We start from the raw sequence: 27,375 nt of genomic DNA on the forward strand, positions 1-27,375 counted from the left end.
CTTTAAAAATATTAAAGTGCTTTTTAGAAACAGAAGAAACAGGAATAGAAAGAACTTCATGGCTTTAGAGTAATAAAGACTTAGAATCAATTGTCCTTTAAGACTTAATTGCTCAACATGTTGAATGTTACTTAACATTTTGGAACCTTCATTTCCTCATCTGTAAGCTGTAGATTCTTTTTACTTTCTAAGTTTAATATGAGGATTAAATGAAATATAATAAGTAAGCTGACCAGCAATGTGCCTGGTACAATAGAATCACCCATTAAATGTTAGTTTATTTAGTTATAACAGGTGAGGATATTAAAGTTCAAAATCACAAGATTTGCTCAGAGTCACAAAGAATTTAGTGGATACGCTATTAACACTGTAACCTAATCCTTTCAATTCATTCCAGTGCCCCCTCCACAATGTTACCCTGCTCTCCTTCACCAAAACCACACTACTTAAAAACTTAATTTTGATGATTCAGTTTTAAATCTGAAAATGTTCCAGGATCATCTCCTCTGCTGATTTATTAACTATAACACTTTGTTTTGTTATTTTAGCGGTTTCTTTCATTATGAAAATCGCTGTCATCTCACTATAACAGACTAAAAAGACAAAAGATAAGGCTGACTTTGTAACTACCCGAAGAGTGACTTCTATGGAAATAAAGGCAACCTACCAGCTTGTATCAGTCATTTGTCTCTCATAAACCTACAGACAGAAAACAAACAAACAAACAAAACCCTCTACTCCCACCTTCCTTCTAGTGAAAAAGATCAGAGTAGGATCACATCCCTTGGAACATAATTTTTTTCTTCAAATAGAACAAATCAAAAGATCCTACTTTCAGGTTAAAAACCTTCAGCGTAGGAACAATGGAATTTCTGGCTCGTGGCCTAAAGTAGGAAAAAGAAAGGAATCCACAATAATAGAATAAGGATTATATATTGGAAAAAATAACTCCTTAAATTATTCTAGCTGCTAAGCTTTAAATGTGCTAATAGACACATTTTCTAAATATGAATCTAATTGATAATTTAACAGACAAGGTACAAACACAACTACAACTAAGGCAAATGCAGGATAAATGTTCAGCAAGGGCCAAGCAGACTGATTAATTGAAAAAGGATTTCAACTAGACATCTCTATAGCTGAAAGATTAAATGCTGCTAAGCATTCTGCTGAAATATTGGCTTCATTTCTAAACTGTTTAGATGTTAAATAAATGCAAAAGGTGTCATAATACACTCCTGTCCTTTCTTTTCATTCTCAAATGGAATGTACTCTGAATCAGACCTTCAAAATCAGATGTCATGGAAGACTAATTATGTCCTATTCTATTTAGTTAAATAATTTTAGATCAGGAAAGCACTCTAAGGGCAAAAATAATATGTGCAAACAAAAATGAGGACAAGCAAGTTCACAGGGGATAACTCTGCTTCATGTTGCATCTAAGAGAGTTTGGGATACGTGAATTGAGAACAGGTAAGGAGATGAAGAGGGCATCAGCCCCAACATCTGCTTCTAGCCAAGACAGGGGAACAAGGACTGAATTTACCTTCTTGTCTGAAACAACCCAAAAACAAAATATATGAAACAATGACAACACACAATACATTTGGAAAAGAGTGATCCCTGAAAGATGGAAAATAAATAAGATAAGGCCAGCAACTGCCCCAAATTACTACCTTAGGAAGAGCTTCCAGAATAAAACACAGGGAGGCAAAACCCAGGCAGAAGCTGATGGACTCTGAGTTAAGGATATGGAGCTGAGAGGCTGGGGACAACAGGTGGCTAGAGTTCTAAGGAAAGAGTACCAGAGAGTGGAGAGCAGCACAGAGAGAAAAACCTCAGAGATCTGCAGAGCCTAGTACCAATCAACGCACATGTGAGGAAACTTGACGAGGCTGGGGAAACAACCGACTCAAAGAATTAGAGGAAACAGTGCCCAGGACTCATATAGAGGCAGGAATAGGGCCTGTTTCCCACAGTCAGGATGGAAAACCTCACAAAAGGGCACTGAAGGGAGAATCTAAAGGGTCTTGACTCTGAAATGGTAAATAATTAGACCTAAACTGAGCACTTTTCTAGTCATATCTAACAAATGTTAACAGCAACACCTGAAAGAATCAAATTGTTTCCAAGTAAGTAAACTGAATCCTAAAACAAAGCTCAAGAAAATTTATAGGAATACAAAAATATCCAGCAGCCAAACAAGGTAAATTCACAATGTATGGCATCCAGTTAAAAATTACGAGGTATGCAAAGAGGGAGCAAAACATAACCTATAAGGAAAAAACTCAACTAAAACCAACCCAGAACTGACACATATCTTAGAATTAGAAACAAAGACATTAAAACAGCCATTATAACCATATTCCTCCAAAAAGTTATATACAGATATAGAATATTAAAAAGATGCAAATCAGACTTCCAGAGACAAAAATGATATCTGAGATGAAAAATATACTCAATGGAATTAATGGAAGATTACACATTATAGAAGAAAAGATTCGTGAATTTGAAGACACAGCAGTAGGAAATATACAAAATGAATAAAATATTCATTATAGAAAAATAAATTGAGCATGAGTGAGCTATGGGTCAACTTTAAGTGCCCTAATACAGGTATAAATGGAGTCCATAAAGGAAGAAAGGTGAGGAAGAGAAAAATATTTGAAGAAATGTCTTGAAATGTAATTAAAACTACAAACCCACAGGTGCAACATGCACAACAAATCCCAAACACATTTTAATAAAAAATAAAACCCCAAACCAAAATGATAACCCCTGCCAACCTACACTTGTTACATCCAGTGAAAACATCTTTCAAAAATAAAAGGGAGGGACTTCCCTGGTGGCGTAGTGGTTAAGAATCTGCCTGCCAATGCAGGGGACACAGGTTTGAGCCCTGGTCCGGGAAGATCCCACATGCCATGGAGCAACTAAGCCCGTGCGCCACAACTACTGAGCCTGCGCTCTACAGCCCACGAGCCACAACTACTGAAGCCCATGTGCCACAATTACTGAAGCCCGCCCGCCTAGAGCCCGTGCTCCACAACAAGAGAAGCCACCGCAATGAGAAGCCCGTGCACCCCAACAAAGAGTAGCCCCCGCTCGCTGCAGCCAGAGAAAGCCCACGCGCAGCAACGAAGACCCAACACAGCCAAAAATAAATACATAAAATAAATAAATTTATTAAAAATAAAAAAATAAATAGAAGGGAAATGCATTCTCAGACACACAAAAAAAAGATGAATGTATTCATCATGAGCAAACTTGCACTATAAGAAAATTTAAAGGACACACTTTAGGCAGAAGAAAACAATAACACCAGTTGAAAATACAAATCTACACAAAGGAATTAAGAATATTGGAAATAGCACAAAGTTTGGAAGGAGAGAAACGGAAGTACATTATTATAAGGCTCTTATATGACACATGAAATGATTTAATATCACTTGAAGGTAAATTGTGATAAACTAAAGATGTATATTATAAGCTCTAAAGCAACCACTAAAGTACAGAAACAAAGAATTATAGCTAATAAGCCAACATAGGGGATAAAATGAAATCATAAAAAAGATACAATTAATCCAAAAGAGGGCCAAAAAAAAGGGGAAGAGGATAGGGAAACAAGAACAAATGGGACAAACAGAAAATAAATAGCAAGATGATAGACTTAACCTTAAACATATCTATAATCACATTAAATGTACATGGTCTAAGGCATAAAAGGTAGAGATTATCCCACTGGATATGAAAACCAGACCCAACTATATGCTGCCTACAAGAAGCACACTTTAAATGTAAAGGTACAGGGCTTCCCTGGTGGCGCAGTGGTTAAGAATCCACCTGCCAATGCAGGGAACACGGGTTCGAGCCCTGGTCTGGGAAGATCCCACATGCCGCGGAGCAACTAAGCCTGTGCACCACAACTACTGAGACTGCGCTCCAGAGCCCACAAGCCGCAACTCCTGAAGCCTGGGCGCCTAGAGCCCGTGCTCTGCAACAAGAGAAGCCACTGCAATGAGAAGCCCATGCATCGCAAAGAAGAGTAGCCCCCACTCACCGCAACTAGAGAAAGCCCGCGCACAGCAACAAAGACCTAATGCAGCCAAAAATAAATAAATAAAATAAATAATAATAAAATAAAAAATAATAATAAATATAAAGGTACAAAGAGGTTCAATATAAAAGGATAAGGAAAGACAAACTATGCTAACACTAGTCAAAAGAAAGCGAGAGTGGTTATATTAATAGCAGACAAAGTACACCTCAATGCAAAGAATATTACCAAGCACTTCATAAAAATAAAGGGGTAAATTCGTTATGAGCACTTAACAATCCCCGAAGTTCTTCTGCCTCATAACAGAGCTTCAAAATACATGAAGCAAAAACTGATCAAATTACAAGGAGAACTCCACAATTATTGTCAGAGATTTCAACATCCCGCTCATAATAGTTAATAGAACAAGCAGACAGAAAATCAGTAAAGATGAATAAGATTTGACCAACACTATCAACTGGCTTAACCTAACTGACATTTATGGAACATTGCACCCAACAAGAGCAGAAAACTCATTCTTTTGGTATGCACACAGAACATTTATCAGGACAGACCATATTCTGTGCAATAAAACAAGTCTCAATACATTTAAAAGAATTCAATCATACAAAGTATTTTCTCTGGTTACAATGAAATTAAATTAAAATTCAATAACAGAATGATACCTGGAAAATTCCCAAATATTGGAAATTAGATAACATCTTTTTAAATAACCCAGAAAGCAAAAAAGAAATCAGAAAGGAAAAGAGAAAATTCTGAAGTGAAACAAGTCCAGTGTATCAAAATTTGTGGAATGGCATGATATTACAGCAGTAGTTAAGAAGCATATTATAGCTTTGAATGCCTATGATAGAAAAGAAGAAAGGTCAAAGAAAAAAATCACCCCAGTTTCTGCCTTAAGAAACTAGACAAAGAGCAAATTAAACCTAAAGAAACTATAAAAAATTAATAAAGATCAGAGTGGAAATCAAAATAATAGAAAACAGAAAAAGAATAGGGAAAATCAATGAAAACAAAAGCTCGTTCTTTGAAAACATCATTAAAATTGATAAAATCTCCAGGCAAACTGGGGAAAAAATTGAGAAGATACAAATTATCAATATCAGACATGAGAGAGTAGACATCACTACAAAGTTTGCATGTATTAAAAGAGGGATAAAATATTATAAACAAATTTATGCAAATAAATTCATCAATTCAGAAGAAATGGACAAATTCTTAGAAAGGTATAACCTTCCAAGACTGAACCAGGAAGAAATAGAAAATATGAACAGACCAATCACAGGAATGAAATTGAAACTGTGATTAAAAATCTTCCAACAAACAAAAGTCCAGGACCAGATGGCTTCACAGGTGAATTCTACCAAACATTTAGAGAAGAGCTAACACCCATCCTTCTCAAACTCTTCCAAAAAATTGCAGAGGAAGGAACACTCCCAAACTCATTCTATGAGGCCACCATCACCCTCATACCAAAACCAGACAAAGATACTACAAAAAAAGAAAATTACAGACCAGTATTACTGATGAATATAGATGCAAAAATCCTCAACAAAATACTAGCAAACAGAATGCAACAGCACATTAAAAGGATCATACACCATGATCAAGTGGGATTTATCCCAGGGATGCAAGGATTCTTCAATATACACAAATCAATCAACGTGATACACCATATTAACAAATGGAAGAATAAAAACCATATGATCATCTCAATAGATGCAGAAAAAGCTTTTCAGAAAATTCAACACCCATTTATGATAAAAACTCCAGAAAGTGGGCAAAGAGGGAACGTACCTCAACATAATAAAGGCCACATATGACAAACCCACAGCAAACATCATTCTCAATGGTGAAAAACTGAAAGCATTTCCTCTAAGATCAGGAACTAGACAAGGATGTCCACTCTCACCACTATTATTCAACATAGTTTTGGAAGTCCTAGCCACGGCAATCAGAGAAGAAAAAGAAATAAAAGGAATACAAATTGGAAAAGAAGAAGTAAAACTGTCACTGTTTGCAGATGACATGATACTATACATACAGAATCCTAAAGATGCCACCAGAAAACTACTGGAGCTAATCTGTGAATTTGGTAAAGTTGCAGGATACAAAGTTAATGCACAGAAATCTCTTGCATTCCTATACACTAATGATGAAAAATCTGAAAGAGAAATTAAGGAAACACTCCCATTTACCATTGCAACAAAAAGAATAAAATACCTAGGAATAAACCTACTTAGGGAGACAAAAGACCTGTACGCAGAAAACTAAGACACTGATGAAAGAAATTAAAGATGATACCAACAGATGGAGACATATACCATGGTCTTGGATTGGAAGAATCAATATTGTGAAAATGACTATACTACCCAAAGCAATCTACAGATTCAATGCAATCCCTATCAAATTACCAATGGCATTTTTTACAGAACCAGAACAAAAAATCTTAAAATTAGTATGGAGACACAAAAGACCCCGAATAGCCAAAGCAGTCTTGAGGGGAAAAAACAGAGCTTGAGGAATCAGGCTCCCTGACTTCAGACTATACCACAAAGCTACAGTAATCAAGACACTATGGTACTGGCACAAAAACAGAAATATAGGTCAATGGAACAGGACAGAAAGCCCAGAGATAAAACCACGCACCTATGGTCAACTAATCTATGACAAAGGAGGCAAGGACACACAATGGAGAAAAGACAGTCTCTTCAATAAGTGGTGCTGGGAAAACTGGACAGCTACATGTAAAAGAATGAAATTAGAACACTCCTTAACACCATACACAAAAATAAACTCAAAATTGATTAGAGACTTAAATTTAAGACTGGACACTATAAAACTCTTAGAGGAAAACATAGGAAGAACACTCTTTGCCATAAATCCCAGCAAGATCTTTTTTGATCCACCTCCTAGAGTAATGGAAATAAAAACAAAAATAAACAAATGGGACCTAATGAAACTTCAAAGCTTTTGCACAGCAAAGGAAACCATAAACAAGACAAAAAGACAACCCTCAGAATGGGAGAAATATTCGCAAACAAATCAACGGACAAAGGATTAATCTCCAAAATATATAAATAGCTCATGCAGCTCAATATTAAAAAAACAAACAACCCAATCCAAAAATGGGCAGAAGACCTAAATAGGTATTTCTCCAAAGAAGACATAAAGATGGCCAAGAAGCACATGAAAAGTTGCTCAACAGCACTAATTATTAGAGAAATGCAAATCAAAACTACAATGAGGTATCACCTCACACCAGTTAGAATGGGCATCATCAGAAAATCTACAAATAACAAATGCTGGAGAGGGTGTGGAGAAAAGGGAACCCTCTTGCACTGTTGGTGGGAATGTAAATTGATACAGCCACTATGGAGAACAGTATGAAGGTTCCTTAAAAAATTAAAAATAGAATTACCATATGACCCAGCAATCCCACCACTGGGCATATACCCAGAGAAAACCGTAATTCAAAAAGACACATGCACCCAAATGTTCACTGCAGCACTATTTACAACAGCCAGGTCATGGAAGCAACCTAAATGCCCATCAAGAGACGAATGGATAAAGAAGATGTCGTACATATATACAATGGAATATTACTCAGCCATAAAAAGGAACAAAATTGGGTCCTTTGTAGAGACGTGGATGGATCTAGAGACTGTTATACAGAGTGAAGCAAGTCAGAAAGAGAAAAACAAATATCATATATTAATGCATATATGTGGAATCTAGAAAAATGGTACAGATGAACCGGTTTGCAGGGCAGAAACAGAGACACAGATGTAGAGAACAAATGTATGGACACCAAGGGGGTAAAGTGGTGGGGGGTGGGTGGTGGTGGTGGTGTGATGAATCGGGAGATTGGGACTGACATATATACACTAATATGTATAAAATGGATAACTGGGGCTTCCCTGGTGACGCAGTGGTTGAAAATCTGCCTGCCAATGCAGGGGACACGGGTTTGAGCCCTGGTCTGGGAAGATTCCACATGCCGCGGAGCAACTGGGCCCGTGAGCCACGATTACTGAGCTTGTGCGTCTGGAGCCTATGCTCCGCAACAAGAGAGGCCGCGATAGTGAGAGGCCCACGCACCGCGATGAAGAGTGGCCCCCGCTTGCCACAACTTGAGAAAGCCCTCACACAGAAACGAAGACCCAACACAGCCATAAATAAATAAATAAATAAAATTTTTTTAAAATGGATAATAAGAGCCTGCTGTATAAAAAAAAAAAAAAATTCTACCAAAAAAAATCATGCTTTGAAGCATAAAGTATTGATAAATCAATAGGCAATAAGTCTCTCCAAAAGTTTTTAAATCTTACTAAAATAGTCACTCTCAGAAACAAGTATCTATTTATATCAAACTTTAGAATATTAATTCTGCATGAATTTCCACATATGACTTTGCCACCTAATTTGTTTAAAAATTCTAAATACATGAACAGCTTCCAAATGTAGACAGGTTCCTAAGAATTAAAGAGAAATTTTAGTGTCTCTATCATTTTGTTCAGTGAAACTACAGACTCCTATGGGGGTTGGGAGTAATAAAACTAAAGTAATATATATAGAATTTTTTAAATCCAACAATTATTGCAAAGTTTATAACAAAAACCATGCCACTCTCTGAATGGATAAACTGTGGTACATACATACAGTGGAATAGTACTCAGAAATTAAAAAAGAACAAACTACTGACATGTTCAGCAATGTGATAGATCCCAAAGGCATTATGCTGAATGAAAAAACTTAAACCCCAAAGTTTACATCCTATCTGACTTCATCTATATATCATTCTCAAAATGGCAAAATTACAGTGATGGAGAACAAATCAGGGGTTGTCAGAGGTTAGGGATGGGGAATGGGTATACTCTAAAGGGGTAGCATGCAGGAGTTTCTCTGTGGTGATGCAAAAGTTCTGTATCCTGATTGTGGTGGTAGTTATGCAAATCTATATGTGATAAACTATCACAGAATATATACCAGAAAAAGCTCATATAAAAACTGATGTCTATAGTCAGATATAGTACTGTATCAATGTCATTTTCCTAGTTTGATGCACTTATGTGAGATGTTATCATTGAGGGAAGCTGGGTGAAGAGTACCCAGGAACTCACTGTACAATTTTTTAAAAATTTCTTGTAAATCAAAAACTATTTCACAATAAGTTTAATAAACGTAACCAAAAAACGCAATAAACAATGTAGAGACAGGAAAAAAAAGCAAAACTGTAATCAATAAACTCAGTCCTATTTAAAAATGTATCCATAAAACAAGGACGGGAACTTTTTTTTTTTTTAATTAGAGAATGAAAAAGAGTTCTTAGAAATTCAAACACAAGAGCAGGAATTTTAAAAGGTTACTAGAAGGGTTGAAAGAAAAAACTGGGAATAAAAGAAAAAGAAATGAAAAATGAGACTGAAAGGACGAGAAAATTAGAGGAAGGAGGTCACCATTCAAATATATACTGATATGCTCCAGAGAGAACAGAGAAAACAGAGAGGAGTAAGTTATCAAAGAAATAATACATGAAAAATTTCCAGAAATAAATAATATTTACAAGCACTGCTGCTAACAGAAAATTGTTGTAACAAATACATAAAACTAAAATATCTACAAAGTAAGTAGTACTCACTTATATATGGCACCATTGTGTAGTATACACAGGGTACAACCTTATATCACTTTCCTGCTTTGAGGAATTATTTATCTTTAAACACTTCCGGCAACTAACATCATAACCTGGTACATCTTATTAATGTTTGTTGAATTTGGCTGAAGTTTCAGGATATAGATAACATCTAAGCATTTCCTGTGACAATTGTTTATTCCTTGTCAAATACTTCCATGTGTGTGTTTGTGTGTCTGTAGAGATATAGACATGAAGCTTTACAGTTTACAAGGTGTTTTAAACAACCAAGCTTCTAAAAACACATTTTTTTTTTTTTAAGGCTAGCGGCCTGGTGATGGGGGCTATTTAGTGTGTCTTTTTTTTTCTTTTCTTTTTAAAAAAATTATTTATTTATTTTGTATGCGCCGGGTCTTAGTTGCGGCACACAGGCTTCTTAGTTGCTGCATGCATGCGGGATCCAGTTCCCCGACCAGGTATCGAACCGGGGCCCCCTGCCTTGCAAGCTCAGAGTCTTACCCACCAGACCACCAGGGAAGTCCCCAAAAACGCATCTTTCCTTAAGGACAAGGTAAGCATCTTTGTAAATTTCAGATTAGATGTTCCTATCCATTTTTTTAATTAGTCTGTCCTTATTAAAGAAGCAATATTACTTTGGGGAAAAATAAGCCATTTCTATTACTATAGTCTATATTATATTTTAGATTTTTTAACTAAACCTTTTAAATGATTTTATATTAATATATTTTAAGCAATTAATTTACATTAATTGGGATTTTTACAAGTATTTTTAATGTGTTAGGTCAAGAGTTGGCAAACAAAGCCAAATTCAACCCATTACCTCATTTTGTAAATAAAGTTTTATTAGAACACCACACCCATCATTTACATGTTGCTTATGGCTGCTTTCACTCCATAATGGCAAAATTGAGAAGTTGTGACAGACTATGTAGCCCATACGGCCAAAAATATTTACTATCCAGCCTTTTATAGAAAACATTTGCTGATCCTCATGTTAAGTGTCAGTAACTGTGATGATAAAAGAAATGCAATTAAGCTTTTAAATCTATTTTCAACATATTTAATGCAAATTTCTCTCCCTTCTTTTCCCTTTTTTGTCAATCTGCCTTTTCTATAAGCTTTTTGTTCTTAATTTATGATCAGTTTCCCAAGAAACAAAGGCTAATCACTGAAAGGGCAGTTCTCAACTGAGGAATGGGCTACTCAAAGGTCATCTGTAAGTATGTTGATGCATATTTTCCATAGAAATATTTTAAATGATACTTAAGTCCCAGATTTCCCCCCAAAAAGACAAGAAGTATAGCTCAAGAATAGTTTTAATACTAGTCTTTCTCTTCTTCCTAAAACCCCATTGTCAGATATGTCAGCAACTCTAGTGAGGCAGAAGCAGTAGCAACAGCAAGGGAGTTAGTTTGATATACTGCTGTATGACTACTTAGAGCATCTTTTCTTTGAAGTCAAATGAAGACCTAGGTACTAAAAATTCTGACAGAAAAGGAACCCTTAATGGCCAAACTTTTAACATTTTACTATCAAGGTAAAGGTTTTCCAACTGACAAAAATTACTTTCATGCAGACAGCAAAGTAGCTGGAGGTTTCTTCCACGTTTTTAAAACGTCCATTACCTTGTTTCTCAACTTAGAACTTTTTTAATAAAGGAAGATGTTGCTAGGAAAGAACCTCTCCAAACTGAGGAGTCTCTGAATAGGAGTTATAATATCTAAATGTTATATTGCTAACTTTTTTACTTCTAAAAAATACTGTGGTTTTAATTTGTCAATAAGTATTAGGTGCTTGCAACACACAATGACAACTGTACCCTATAATAACTAAAAGTATTCCTATCCTCTTCTCTAGCAATGTTTTTAGTTTTATCATGCAGTCACTCTACCAAATAGTCACTGAACACCTATTATATGCTACTTATCATTCTAGCCCTGGTGGATATAACCGAGAAAGTCTCTGCCCTTAAAATTAATACATCCTAGTGTAGAAAAACATAGAACATATATAAATAAATATATTAAATATCATATGCTGATAAGTGCTATGTGGAAAAATAAAACAAGGTAAAGAGGACAGAGTCATCATTTTGACATTCCTGGCCCCCACCCATTAGCCTCCGCCCACTAGATGCTAGTAGTACTCCTTCCTCTAGTTGTAACAGCCAAAAATGTCCTCAGCCATTGCTAAATGCTCGATGAGGGGTAAAATCACCTCTCTGGTTGAGAACCACTGTCTTAATTCTATCTGCTACAACAACAATAACAATGCTAACATTTGAGCATTTAGTATATGCCAGGCACAATACTGAGCACTTTACACATATTTTCATTAAATACTCAAAACCATCCCCATTTTACAGTTGAGAAAATGAAAGCTTAGAGGCTAAACAACTTGCCTAAAGGTGGCAGGTCTGAGATATGAACAAAGGAATACAATTTTGGAGCTCATGCTTTTAACCTTAAACAAGTCTGACTCAAACTTGAGTCTAGTTTCTTTTCCAAATGATAATTCTTCACATATTTGAAGACAGCTCTTATTGTGAGATTCCTTAACATCTACCAGAGATGTCCCCAAGACCTCTAAATTTTTAGTTACCTAAGCGGACAAGACTTCCAATTTCTTCACATCCTTCCTTCTGAATATACAAAGAAGTAAAGACAATACTTTGGTGTACTGAAGTGACTCTAACCTTCCTTTCCATTCATTAAGATGGTTTCTAAGGGGGGGGGGAGGGTGGTAGGGGAGAAGATGGGATGATGGCAGCCATACTGTACTTTTGTTTTATATCAAGTTTACTGCCAAGAACTACCCTCAAGTCTTTTCCAGATGTGATGCTATATATAAGGCCATGCTAACTTAATGTATGTTAGTGTTTTTCAGGCCTTATGTATATGCCTCAAAAGTTCATTTAAATTTAGTCCAACAATCCAGACTTGGAGATCACTATGGATCATTTAGTGTTTTATTTACGATCTTTCTTTCTTCACTGTCACCTATAAATTTGATAATTTGTCTTCTCCATTTGAGCAATAAGACAAAGCAAAGAACAAAGCCACGTTCCAAGATCAATAACCTTTGGAGAGGATCCTTCAAAATGAAAACTGTGTTGATGAATTAAAACAATCAACTAGTGGCTAACTCATTTTTCCTTCACCCAAGGATATAAAAAAAAAGATTTTACCAAAACCTAAGTTTAAGTCCAAATACATATTGCTACTAGGCTACCAACTGCATCAGAGAAAAATCAAAGTTGTTCTGACAATCTATTTTTAGCAAACCCATTCTGGATCATTTTTAACCTGTTTTTTCCCTTCAAGTTAGTCATAAACTATCCTTCATTTTTCGCTCTAAAATCTTCTGTCTTTTTCAAAACCAGGCCTAGAACCCCTCATCTTTTAGTACTTCTTGTATTCTCCTAAAACCTTTAAAGACTACAAATAATATCAATAATTTTAAGATTTTACAGTCAGTTCCTTAACTCTAAGATGTTCCAGAAGACAATTCATTTAGCTAGATGCATTACTTATCTCTATATTCATGTTGGTTTTCTGTCCTTACTAGAAATGTTTGCTTTGTTATTATTATTGATGGTGGTGGTGGTTTGCTTTTCCTCTCTAACAAAGAAGCTCCTAAATAAGACTTGAGGAATTTTTTTCTTCCCTCATTGCCATACATTATTATTACACTTTCACTGATTACCTTCTTAAAATGTAATATAAGAAACCCTTTTGGTTGGCCTTTGCATTTCTTAAATGTCTCAGCTTGTCTAAGCTCTGTTTCCCTGATTTTTAAAAAGATTTTCTATACTTTGTTATGGCAATCTTATCTGCTTTGTTTTAAAAGTAGTGTGCATATCTTTCAAGAGTTCATTGTATAATCACACTGAAAATCTTTTTCCTTCTGAAAAGTATCAAAATTGTATTTTTACTTAACTCCTTAAGACATTCTTCCTTTTTAGAGAAATTTATGCTGTAGAATCAAGCTGATCTTTTCTCTGATCAAGAATCAGAAAAACTCAGATTGGTGAAATAAATTACAAAATATGTATATATAAAACACTATGCAGTTCTCAAGAATTATGCTATAGAAGACTTTCGTGACAAAGGGAACGTTCATGATTAAGTTTGCGTTTTATTGAAAAAAAAAAGAAAACAACAACAGATGGGTTATATAACAGTGTATACAGTAATATCCCAAAATCATTTTTAAGTGTATATGTGTGAATTTACATTTTTATATATACACAGGGAAAAAAGGTTATATGCGAAAATATTTAAAGTTTTTCTTTTGATGGTAGAACATTTTAATTTTATTCTACGTGCTTTTCTGTATCTATCAAATTTATGTAATGAATATGTATTACTCTTATAATAACACAGGCATTATTTTTTTAAAAATAAGTCGAACCAGAGAAAAAAATTTCTATAAAGTATAAGTCTAGCGTGAAATTTCTGCTTTTATAACTCTATTACTAAAGCAAGCTTAGAAAAACATTTCTGGACACAAAACCAGGAAAAAAAAAAAGCCAAAATAAGATACCACCGGTTAGCCTACCTATACAAGTAAGTTATGATAACCATCAAGATGACCATTCAAACTTTTAGAAATTAAATGGGGGAAATCACAAGAATTTCCTGACATTTCAAGGAAAAGAATGTTATAAACTACTTAATAACATTTAAAATAATTTAAAAATGTTGTATATCCCCCCAAATCCCTACCAAATGAAGGCTCAGTAGGATAGGGATAATGAAGACAAAAGAAAAAAGCCATTAGTCAAATTATTTAAAATTGTGCCAAAATTTCCTAATAAAGTAAGCACTGTCACCAGTCAAGACTTAAAATCTCATAGCAAGAACAATTATCTTCATTTAGAAATATTTTCTGGTTGAAAATCAATTTGCAGCAATCCAAAAACTTATCTGATTTACTCTCTATTTCAGTGGCAGTATCTAGATCATCTATTCAGAGCCTGTGTTCCAAAAAACTAGGAAAAAAGTCATCTTAACCAGTTAAAACTTTATCATTCAAATACATTCAGTTCTGTAAAATATATATAAAGTGATTCAACTAATCCTTAATTCATCCAAAAGTAAAAATACATTCACCTTCCTCTTTAGGAAATTATTTCATTTCTCTATCTTGAATTTTATTTTCAAATATATCAAAAATATTATTTCAAAATTAGTTTTTCCTTAAATAAATTTTATATGATATTCATAAGAAACAATATCAAACACAATGCATTCTCAATTACATGAAGATTCTACTATGACTTTAAATGAAATAAAAAACAAAGCCTCAAACCCATAGAAACAATAAAAACACACACTATTTTAAATAACTTGCCATTAAACTGACAATCAAGACATATGATCTTTAACATTCAGAAACATAAATGATCATAATGAAACAAAGGCCAAACATCTCTCTCTCAACCTCTCTCATATATGTATAGAATTATAACCCAGCATTATCATGTAATAAATGAATACACACCTTACTTTAGTATATGCCAAGGCAGACACACAAAAACAAGAAAAAAATTTTGAAATCAGAGTATAAAGGGACTCTGCTTTTTCAAACAATGCAGCACTGAAAGCCAGGTCAGCATCCTTGGGCATTACTAGGAAACTTTAGCACATCTGATATTTCCATCATCTTCAGAATTCCTCTGAACAATGAGAAAATTTCCCAGTCCCCCTACCTCACCTGTCTACAGACTTCCTTTAGCTTTCCTCCCTCTACTGTGTAATAATGCTATTGAGGTTATTCAGGCTTTAAATGTTCAGAGATACAACCCCCGCTATATATTAATTCAGTTCATTTTCTCACAGACACTGACTCAAGCCGTGGGTTGTGCAGCACTGACGTTTCTAACCAAACAGCATCGTGTGAGCTGTGATCATCCCACTTCTCCATCTTTGTGCAGTGATTGGATATTGTAACTGATAGACAGGATGAAGAAAACTCAGGAGATGAGGGCTTAGTGATATGTAGATATGTTACCAAATGCCATCTGTAAAGCTAATTCTAGCTCTGCCAGCTTGCCAGGTTTTAGAAAACTAGGATGCAGCTAACTTTCTTTTTTCCTTTCAATGTTTTATTGTGTACCTATTCTGGGCAGTAAAACTTCTCTTTAGAACTGAAGAGAAAATATTATCTGTACTTTAAGAACCCACTAAGGAACTACTCTTTAAAGCAACCAAACTTTTCCATTTCTAAACTGCTGGTAGGACTAAAGAGCGACTTAAAAAGGAAAATGGAAAGCTCAATCTTCGTGCAGTCTCAGAAGAAAGGAGCATGCGTACTTCTATGTGGGAATGAACCCTTGTGGCAAAGTCTGATATTGAATGTATGATGCATTTATCTTTAGTAACCTGAGCAGACTGCAGATCTGAGTTTTAAATAGTTGTATTCGACCCAATTCAAATATGCAAGAGCTTTTAGCATATTGTCACTCTAGGGCATTTTAACATCAGTTACACAGAAAAGGTGCTCTTTCTTTTTCCTTTTTAAATAGCAAAAACTCTTCTAATTTAAAGAAAGTTGTCATACTCAAGCCAAATAAACTTCAACTGAAATGATCTTTAACCTCTCAGCAAGCTACCAAACCCCTCAATATAAGTATTAACTATACAACTACTAGTCAGAAAGAAATAAACTTCAATAATTTTTCAGCTATCTAATTCATTTGTATGCACCTGCAGAGGAATCACAGGCACCCTGAATTTCATCCACGCCCAGACTGGTTTCCCTGCCTTGTCTTTTATATCAGTGTTATACTTATTAAATCTACATTCAAAGACACTTCAGAAAAGAAAGTACCTTAAAGTTGTATTAGGTAAAAGAGAAACCACAACGCAAGGCCCACCAAACCCTCAAACCTCCAAGGTAAGAACATGTATATAGTAATTATTATTGTTACCTTTATAATTCAAGAAATTTATTTTTATCCTTGCCAATAAGGAAAGGTAAAGGGGGGAAAAAATCAAAGGAAAAAGATTTTAGAAAGCAGGCTATTCCAATATGTGAACAGAACAAAAAGCAAATTTAAACAACTTTTTTGAAAATCCGCAAAAACTGAACCAATAAAGTATTTCTTTATTGCTAAAGGCTGAATGTTTTTAGTTCCAAAATTCATCTGTTGATATGTATTCCCCCAACGTGATGGTATACGGAGGGGAGGTGATTAGCTCATGAGGGCAGAGCCTTCATGAATGGGACTAATACCTTTATAAAAGAGATCCCAGAAAGATCCCTAGTCCCTTCTACCACGTGAGGACACAGCAAAAAGAGGGGTGTCTGAAGCAGGAAGCAAGCCCTTACCAGATACCAAATGTGCCAGCGCCTTGATTTTGGACTTCCCAGCCTCCAGAACAATATGAAATAAATTTCTGTTGTTTATAATATAGCCACTCAGTCCATGGTATTCTGTTATAGCAGCCTTAACAGACTGACACATTTAGTTTTTGTAAATTTAAATCCCCAATTCTGTTTGAGGTGGCAACGGGAGCACCTATATTTCTCAGTCTCCATAATCCAGAGATGACCATATGACATAGTTCTAGGCAATGATTTATTGATATAAGCAGATGCCCACTGGAAATTTCTGAGAAATTTAATTTCCTGATATAAATGAAACCTCTTTCCCATCGTCCCCGTCTCCCTTCCTCTTCCTCCTCCTCCTTGTCTGGAAGGTGGACATGACAGTTGGAACTATGGTAAGCCATCTTGTGATTGTGAGGAAACACCAAGAAAAATCAAAGACTTTTGACCCTAATATCCTGAAGCCTTTTTGTGTACAAGAAAAATAAACCCCTAACTTAAGCCAGTGTTTAGTCTGGCTTCCTTCTACTCAAACATCCCTAAATAAAATACACAAGATTCAAAAAAAGGATGCAAGTAGGCAGAGGTACAGATGAAACAAAATCAGCCATCAGTTGATAACTTGAAGCTGGGGAATGGGTACATAGGGGTTCATTATACCTGTTCTCTCTACTGTATATGTATTTTAAATGTATCACAATAAGTTATTCAAAATTTTAAAAAATAAAAAGAATGAGAAACTTGTTTATAAATTCTAGCTTTGTCATTTACAAGTTGGATAGCCTTGGGCAAGTTTATTAACCTCATTTTTTTCATCTGTTAAATGGGGACAGTAATACTATTCACAGAGTGAATAGTATTTCACTTAGATCCTTTAGATCCAGTCAAGGTAATCTCCAGTCAAGGTAATCTCCAGAAGGTCCCTGGCAGGAATGCCCTCCATCTACCTAACCATCCAAGGATTAGTTCAAGTCTCATTTTCACCTGTTCAGACTGACACTGACTCCTTCTCTGAACTCTTATTTTACTGCAACTCACTACCACAGTTTAGTGCCCTATTGTCCTCTAATTGTTCCATACGTGGATATTAACGCATTCCATGATGGTACCCTGACGAACTGCTTAATCTCTCCTGAACTGAGCACAGGTTCACAACAATACTTGCTGCTGTCAGTTTTTAATACAGCTCAATTAATTTACTATTAATTCAAAAACTACCATTTTAAAAAAGTCAAATTGAATATATTTTTAAAGCATCTGAAGTTACATGTTCATAAGTTCATAAGAACAAGAGGTCCCAAAAAGTAAACTGTTTTCCCTTGGGCAGTTCTTCCACAAATGAGGTTAAGACAAGGTCAAAGGATTTCATGGTCTTTCCATTAAAAAAAAAAAAAAAAATTCAATACATTGGCATTCATTTACTTCTCTAATATTTTTCACTTAAACAACCAATACTACTGCAATCTTACTTAAAAAGAGCACCAAAGAGGTACTGATGCTATAGAAATCAAGAAGAGCTATGGTAACTGTTTTTACTGAAGTAAAATAACAGCAATTTAAAAAGTACTGTTTCTTAATAAATTTTTCCCATTGTATGCACGCAGCTTTTATAAAGTAAACAATAGTTTATTTTCACCTTGTCACGACTTCATATACAACACAGTCTTGTACATCAGTAGAAAAATATTAAGAACTAGCAAGGATAAGATATAATTCACCTGAAGAAATGTATATAACATATCAGATATAAATAAAGCCCAATATTTAATGAGATAAAACCAGTATCTCTTTAGTCTCAAAGACAAAATAAATATCCATGTAAAACAGGATGGAGAAAAAGAACTAGAGCACCAACTGAAGGACACACACACACACACAAACACACCAAAAAAACAAATAAACGAAAAAACACTCACACCACTGGTGTGTACTTATAAATTAATAAAGTCAACTCAATGTCTTCATTTTAGACCTCACCACATTAAAAGTCCACAATAAAGGTACACATCTTGTCAGGAGACTTAAATAGTACTAGTCACTCATATTTTCTAGCCATGTATATAGCTTAATAAAAGTAGCTGAATCATTTCTTTAAAATTACAAAAAGGATTTCAATATCACGGCATGTTTTTATTCTTTTTCAATAAAGCTGGTATTAGTTATCAGTGATCAGGAGAATTTTACATTCAAGTAAGTTAAATGTTCAATAGTATCCCCGAAGTAAATATTCATAAAGCACAACTCTCTATGAAAACATGCTTACGTACCTGCGTTATGTGAGGTTTATGAGGTGTCAACACCTTAAAATATCAGATCATAAAGTGTTCTAAACGAGGTGCTCCCCATTAAGTCACATAGCACAAAATGAAAGCTTTAAAAATAATGTATAAATGAGCTGAAACTTTTCAACTGAATTTCATTTAATGCAGCAAACTTTAAATGAACCAGGCGAGTCACTGATGGACTGATTTTACTAGGATCACGATGATAACACAACATAAATTCACATAGTTAAAAATGTACAGAGGCAAAGACTGACAAAAGCCTATGAATTATCATACACAATGTATTTAGAGCACAAAATAAATTTGTATTAGAGAGTTTTAAATAAAAAGAGTTAACCTGTCTTGCCAGACTTCCCAGTTAAATTAACTATAGCATTTATTCATGGGGTCAACTAAGGATATTTTAGCATTATTTAGAAACAGAAATAAAAATTCATATAAATACAAATATAAGAAAAGGAAAAAATGTTTCCCTCAAAGTTTTTTAGGAGAAATGCAAACATTCATATATTTTGTAAACCGGCTCCCATCCTCTGACAGGACTTGCCACACCAAATGCAGTTTGATTCTTCATAAAAATCAGTTTTAGCAGAGCTTTGACATGTGAAATACACATTTTCTACCTACCTTGAATGTTTATAAAGTTTACGAGGTCTACTATGCAATTTCCGATCCCAATTCTCTGGCTCACTGGAGTTACTGTCATAAGGATGAGGCCGTCCTGCCATCCCACTTCAAGCTTCCTCACACTACTGCTCTGAAAGCACACATGAAGCACCCATAACCTACATAAAAGAGTAGCGTTGACCTTTAAATCTATTCCATGCAGAGTAAGTCACAGAATTTTGTATCCTTTCTGACATTACTGTGACATTTTTTAAAGTGATGAACAGGATTATAAAACATCAGACACACAAAATGCCACAAATCAGATTAAAATAAACACCAAAAGCCTTTTTAGGTACTTTTCATTTGATTATTCGATTAAATTTGTTACTCCTAAACAACATTTTAATAATGTGCTATTTGTAGTTAGTAAATATACTTATTGACATTTGGGTACCTCATGTTTCCAAACATCAATACAGAACCAAAAAAGACAAAAACAACTCCACAGAATGATTCTTCCAGACAAAATTTCATTTGGAACACATTTCTTAATTACTAAAGTTTTAAGATACTTAACAAAGCATCTAGTAAGACCAGATAACAATGTTGTTATTTCTTTAACCAAGTTAAAGACCATGAATAGAAATTTAATATTTGTTCAAAACTAACAGTATGCAAACATCCTAATGTTTCCTTACAGTGCAATTATCAAAAAACATTTTATCAATATGATTCATGTATTTTATGCCTTTTCATATTTGAGGCTTATGACTGTTAGTTCTACTACAGTCCTGTGAAATTATAGAACTCACTTAACAACAGCTTTACGAAATACCTGAACTAAGCACTTTAAAGTACATTCACTACCCAATTTAATCTTCACAATCAACTTACAAGGTAGGTATTATACTCCCCATATACAGAATAGAAAACAATCTGAGAAGGTTAGTAACTTTGCCAAAGGTCACAATGTTGGTCAACAGCAGGATTATAAAGAACAATGAGAATTTATTACTATATAGCATAAAGTCTTGATCTTGAAAAATGCTCAGACTGCAGTATTCTGTTTAGAAATAGTAGGTCAGATTTGACTTTTAGAGATTGCAAACACCAAAAGAAAAAACAAATGAGGTTAAACAATTTGAACAAAGTTATGTAAACTGGATTAGAACCCAGGTTTCCTGACACTCACTTCTGTATGCTTTGTATATACTTTTCCAAGTCAGATTTGATACAGGGAAGTGAGGAGGGATTTATGCATAAAAGTCAAAGGGATGAGAGGTAATGGGATGGATGTCTACATTCTCCATCCAAAAAAAAAGTCAAAGGGAATCCAGAATTGAGAAAATACTGTACCTCACTGAATTGTATAGATTATTCCAGTACAATTTCACCAAAAAATGCCAAAGATAAACTCATGAAAATTGTGAGTCTAACTCAGAGCTCATTAAAAGAAACACTTTTATTTTAGAGAAACTATTTTGCTACTTTAGAATTTTTTTCTTTATAGTTAACTTAGTACTTTCTTTCCAAAAACAATTGAAAAATCTAATAATAAATTAACATTTTAATATAATAAATATGTAAATAAGTAGCTCAAAGAGTGAAATAAAAATAATAAAGGGGGAAGGAAGAGAACTGTACAATGGCTAATTCAAATTCCTTAGCAAATGACGCACAGTTTATTTGCTGAATACTCCTGGAAAAGGAAACCTTTCCTGAAGGATCGCTGAATGACTGATTAAAAATCAGTCAGATGTTAAATGAACATAAAAACCACAAATGTTATGAAAACAAAAAAAAAATCTCGAGAGGAGAAGAGAAGATGGCGGAAGAGTAAGACGCAGAGATCACGTTCCTCCCCACAGACACATCAGAAATACATCTACACGTGAAACTGCTCCTATAAAACACCCACTGAACGCTGGAAGAAGACGTCAGACCTCCCAAAAGGCAAGAAACTCCCCACGTACCTGGGTAGGGCAAAAGAAAAAAGAAACAACAGAGACAAAAGAATAGGGACGGGACCTGCACCAGTGGGAGGGAGCTGTGAAGGAGGAAAGGTTTCACACACTAGGAAGCCCCTTCGGGGGCAGAGGTGGGAAGCTTCAGAGCCACGGAGGAGAGCGCCGCAACAGGGGTGCGGAGGGCAAAGCAGAGAGATTCCCGCACAGAGGATCGGTGCCGACCAGCACTCACCAGCCCGAGAGGCTTGTCTGTTCACCCGCCGGGGCGGGCGGGGGGCTGGGAGCTGAGGCTCAGGCTTCGTAGGATGCAGGGAGAGGACTGGGGTTGGCAGCATGAACACAGCCTGAAGGGGTTAGTGCACCACAGCTAGCCGGGAGGGAGTCCAGGAGGGAGTCTGGGAAAAGGTCTGGAGCTGCCGAAGAGGCAGAGACTTTTTCTTGCCTCTTTGTTTCCTGGTGCCCGAGGAGAGGGGATTCAGAGCGCCGCCTAAACGAGCTCCAGAGACAGGTGTGAGCCGCGGCTATCATCGCAGACCCCAGAGACAGGCATGAGATGCTAAGGCTCCTGCTGCAGCCACCAAGAAGCCTGTGTGCGAGCAAAGGTCACTATCCACACCACCCCTCCCGGGAGCCTGTGCAGCCCGTCACTGCCAGCCTCCCGTGATCCGGGGACAACTTCCCCGGGAGAACGTACGGCGCGCCTCGGGCTGCTACAACATCACGCTGGCCTCTGCCGCCACAGGCTCGCCCCGCATCCTCCGTACCCTCCCTCCCCCGGCCTGAGTGAGCCAGAGCCCCCGAAGCAGCTGCTCCTTTAACCCCATCCTGTCTGAGGAAGAACAGACTCCCTCAGGCGACCTACACGCAGAGGCGGGTCCAAATCCAAAGCTGAAACCCGGGAGCTGTGCGAACAAAGAAGAGAAAGGGAAATCTCTCCCAGCAGCCTCAGAAGCAGCGGATTAAAGCTCCACAAACAACTTGATGTACCCTGCATCTGTGGAATACCTGAATAGACAACGAATCATCCCAAATTGAGGAGGTGGACTTTGGGAGCAAGATATATTATTTTGTCCCCTTTTCCTCTTTTTGTGAGTGTGTATGTGTATGCTTCTCTGCGAGATTTTGTCTGTATAGCTTTACGTTCACCATTTGTCCTAGGGTTCTGCCCGTCCGGTTTTTTTTTTTTTTTACTTAAAAATTTTTTTTTCTTTTTATCTTAATAATTATTTTTTATTTTTTTATTTTAATAACTTTATTTTATTTTATCTTACTTTATTTTATCCTTTTTCTTTCTTTTCTTTCTATTTTTTCTCCCTTTTATCCTGAGCCATGTGGATGAAAGGCTCTTGGTGCTCCAGCCAGGCATCAGGGCTGTGCCTCTGAGGTGGGAGAGCCAACTTCAGGACACTGGTTCACAAGAGACCTCCCAGCTCCACGTAATACCAAAATCTCCCAGAGATCTCCATCTCAACACCAAGACCCAGCTTCACTCAACGACCAGCAAGCTACAGTGCTGGACACCCTATGCCAAACAACTAGCAAGACAGGAACACAGCCCCATCCATTAGCAGAGAGGCTGCCTAAAATCATAATAAGGCCACAAACACACCATCAAACGTGGACCTGCCCACCAGAAAGACAATATCCAGCCTCATCCACCAGAACACAGGCACTAGTCCCCTCCACCAGGAAGCCTACACAACCCACTGAACCAACCTTACCCACTGAGGACAGATACCAAAAACAACAGGAACTACGAACCTGCAGCCTGTGAAAAGGAGACCCCAAACACAGTAAGATAAGCAAAATGAGAAGACAGAAAAACACACAGCAGATAAAGGAGCAAGGTAAAAACACACCAGACCTAACAAATGAAGATGAAATAGGCAGTCTACCTGAAAAAGAATTCAGAATAATGATAGTAAAGATGATCCAAAATCTTGGAAATAGAATAGACAAAATGCAAGAAACATTTAACAAGGACCTAGAAGAACTAAAGAGGAACCAAGTAACGATGAAAAACACAATAAATGAAATTTAAAATACTCTAGAAGGGATCAATAGCAGAATAACTGAGGCAGAAGAACGGATAAGTGACCTGGAGGATAAAATCGTGAAAATAACTACTGCAAAGCAGAATAAAGAAAAAAGAATGAAAAGAACTGAGGACAGTCTCAGAGACCTCTGGGACAACATTAAACGCACCAACATTCGAATTATAGGGGTCCCAGAAAAAGAAGAGAAAAAGAAAGGGACTGAGAAAATATTTGAAGAGATTATAGTTGAAAACTTCCCTAACATGGGAAAGGAAATAGTTAATCAAGTCCTGGAAGCACAGAGAGTCCCACACAGGATAAATCCAAGGAGAAACACACCAAGACACATATTAGTCAAACTACCAAAAATTAAATATAAAGAAAACAAATTAAAAGCAGCAAGGGAAAAACAACAAATAACACACAAGGGAATCCCCATAAGGTTAACAGATGATCTTTCAGCAAAAACTCTGCAAGCCAGAAGGGAGTGGCAAAACATATTTAAAGTGATGAAGGAGAAAAACCTACAACCAAGATTACTCTACCCAGCAAGGATCTCATTCAGATTTGATGGAGAAATTAAAACCTTTACAGACAAGCAAAAGCTGAGAGAGTTCAGCACCACCAAACCAGCTTTACAACAAATGCTAAAGGAACTTCTCTAGGCAAGAAACACAAGGGAAGGAAAACACCTACAATAACAAACCCAAAACGTTTAAGAAAATGGGAATAGGAACATACATATCGATAATTACCTTGAATGTAAATGGATTAAATGCTCCCACCAAAAGACACAGACTGGCTGAATGGATACAAAAACAAGACCCATATATATGCTGTCTACAAGAGACCCACTTCAGACCTAGAGACACATACAGACTGAAAGTGAGGGGATGGAAAAAGATATTCCATGCAAATGGAAATCAAAAGAGAGCTGGAGTAGCAATTCTCATATCAGACAAAATAGACTTTAAAATAAAGAATATTATAAGAGACAAAGAAGGACACTATACAATGATCAAGGGATCGATCCAAGAGGAAGGTATAACAATTGTAAATATTTATGCACCCAACATAGGAGCACCTCAATACATAAGGCAAATACTAACAGCCATAAAAGGGGAAATCGACAGCAACACAATCATAGTAGGGGACTTTAACACCCCACTTTCACCAGTGGACAGATCATCCAAAATGAAAATAAATAAGGAAACACAAGCTTTAAATGATACATTAAACAAAATGGACTTAATTGATATTTATAGGACATTCCACCCAAAAACACAGAATACACATTTTTCTCAGTGCGCATGGAACATTCTCCAGGATAGATCATATCTTGGGTCACAAATCAAGCCTTGGTAAATTAAGAAAATTGAAATCGTATCAAGTATCTTTTCCGACCACAACGCTATGAGACTAGATATCAATTACAGGAAAGATCTGTAAAAAATACAAACACATGGAGGCTACACAATACACTACTTAATAACGAAGTGATCACTGAAGAAATCAACGGGGAAATCAAAAAATACATAGAAACAAATGACAATGGAGACACGATGACCAAAACCTATGGGATGCAGCAAAAGCAGTTCTAAGAGGGAAGTTTATAGCAATACAAGTCTACCTCAAGAAGAACAGGAAACATCTCGAATAAACAACCTAACCTTGCACCTAAAGCAATTAGAGAAAGAAGAACAAAAAAACCCCAAAGTTAGCAGAAGGAAAGAAGTCACAAAGATCAGATCAGAAATAAATGAAAAAGAAATGAAGGAAACAATAGCAAAGATCAATAAAACTAAAAGCTGGTTCTTTGAGAAGATAAACAAAATTGATAAACCATTAGCCAGACTCATCAAGAAAAAAAGGAGAAGACTCAAGTCAATAGAATTAGAAATGAAAAAGGAGAAGTAACAACGGACACTGCAGAAATACAAACGATCATGAGAGATTACTACAAGCAACTCTATGCCAATAAAATGGACAACCTGGAAGAAATGGACAAACTCTTAGAAAAGCACAACCTGCCAAGACTGAACCAGGAAGAAATAGAAAATATGAACAGACCAATCACAAGCACTGAAAAGTTTACAGAAGAGCTAACACCTATCCTTCTCAAACTGTTCCAAAATATTGAAGAGGGAGGAACACTCCCCAACTCATTCTACGAGGCCACCATCACCCTGAGACCAAAACCAGACAAAGACGTCACAAAGAAAGAAAAACTACAGGCCAATATCACTGATGAACAAAGATGCAAAAATCCTCAACAAAATACTAGCAAACAGAATCCAACAGCACATTAAAAGGATCATACACCATGATCAAGTAGGGTTTATTCCAGGAATGCAAGGATTCTTCAATATATGCAAATCAATCAACGTGATACACCATATTAACAAATTGAAGGAGAAAAACCATACGATCATCTCAATAGATGCAGAGAAAGCTTTCAACCAATTTCAACACCCATTTATGATAAAAGTCCTGCAGAAAGTAGGCATAGAGGGAACTTTCCTCAACATAATAAAGGCCATATATGACAAACCCACAGCCAACATCGTCCTCAATGGTGAAAAACTGAAACCATTTCCACTAAGATCAGGAAACAAGACAAGGTTGCCCACTCTCACCACTATTATTCAACATAGTTTTGGAAGTTTTAGCCACAGCAATCAGAGGAGAAAAAGAAATAAAAGGAATCCAAATCAGAAAAGAAGAAGTAAAGCTGTCACTGTTTGCAGATGACATGATACTATACATAGAGAATCCTAAAGATGCTACCAGAAAACTACTAGAGCTAATCAATGAATTTGGTAAAGTAGCAGGATACAAAATTAATGCACAGAAATCTCTTGCATTCCTATACACTAATGATGAAAAATCTGAAAGTGAAATTAAGAAAACACTCCCATTTACCACTGCAACAAAAAGAATAAAATACCTAGGAATAAACCTACCTAAGGAGACAAAAGACCTGTATGCAGAAAATTATAAGACACTGATGAAAGAAATTAAAGATGATACAAATAGATGGAGAGAGATACCATGTTCTTGGATTGGAAGAATCAACATTGTGAAAATGACTCTACTACCCAAAGCAATCTACAGATTCAATGCAATCCCTATCAAACTACCAATGGCATTTTTCACAGAACTAGAACAATAAATTTCACAATTGTATGGAAACACAAAAGACCCCGAATAGCCAAAGCAATCTTGAGAACGAAAAATGGAGCTAGAGGAATCAGGCTCCCTGACTTCAGACTATACTACAAAGCTACAGTCATCAAGACAGTATGGTACTGGCACAAAACAGAAATATAGATCAATGGAACAGGATAGAAAGCCCAGAGATAAACCCACACACATATGGTCACCTTATCTTTGATAAAGGAGGCAAGCATATACAGTGGAGAAAAGACAG

General features: G+C 36.0%; 1 protein-coding gene across 12 annotated transcripts in view; it reads right to left on the minus strand.

Annotated features, from left to right (window-relative positions):
* BTBD10 (BTB domain containing 10) overlaps nucleotides 1-27,375 on the minus strand; it is a 78,151-nt gene that overhangs the window by 25,205 nt on the left and 25,571 nt on the right. For 3 of the 12 annotated variants that reach the window (XM_036861570.1, XM_036861567.1, XM_036861571.1), the window contains one exon: nucleotides 19,961-20,090. The exons of 6 other annotated variants lie outside the window; for them this stretch is intronic. In XM_036861570.1, coding sequence (XP_036717465.1) covers nucleotides 19,961-20,061 — 101 coding nt within the window. In that variant the 5' untranslated portion in view covers nucleotides 20,062-20,090. Of the gene's footprint in view, nucleotides 1-15,218; nucleotides 15,359-19,960; nucleotides 20,119-27,375 lie in introns of those variants that run through there. 3 more of the 12 variants (XM_036861578.1, XM_036861568.1, XM_036861579.1) reach the window with 3 other exon arrangements.

This window comes from Balaenoptera musculus, chromosome 8 (assembly GCF_009873245.2).
Source record: "Balaenoptera musculus isolate JJ_BM4_2016_0621 chromosome 8, mBalMus1.pri.v3, whole genome shotgun sequence".
Lineage (NCBI taxonomy): Eukaryota > Metazoa > Chordata > Mammalia > Artiodactyla > Balaenopteridae > Balaenoptera > Balaenoptera musculus.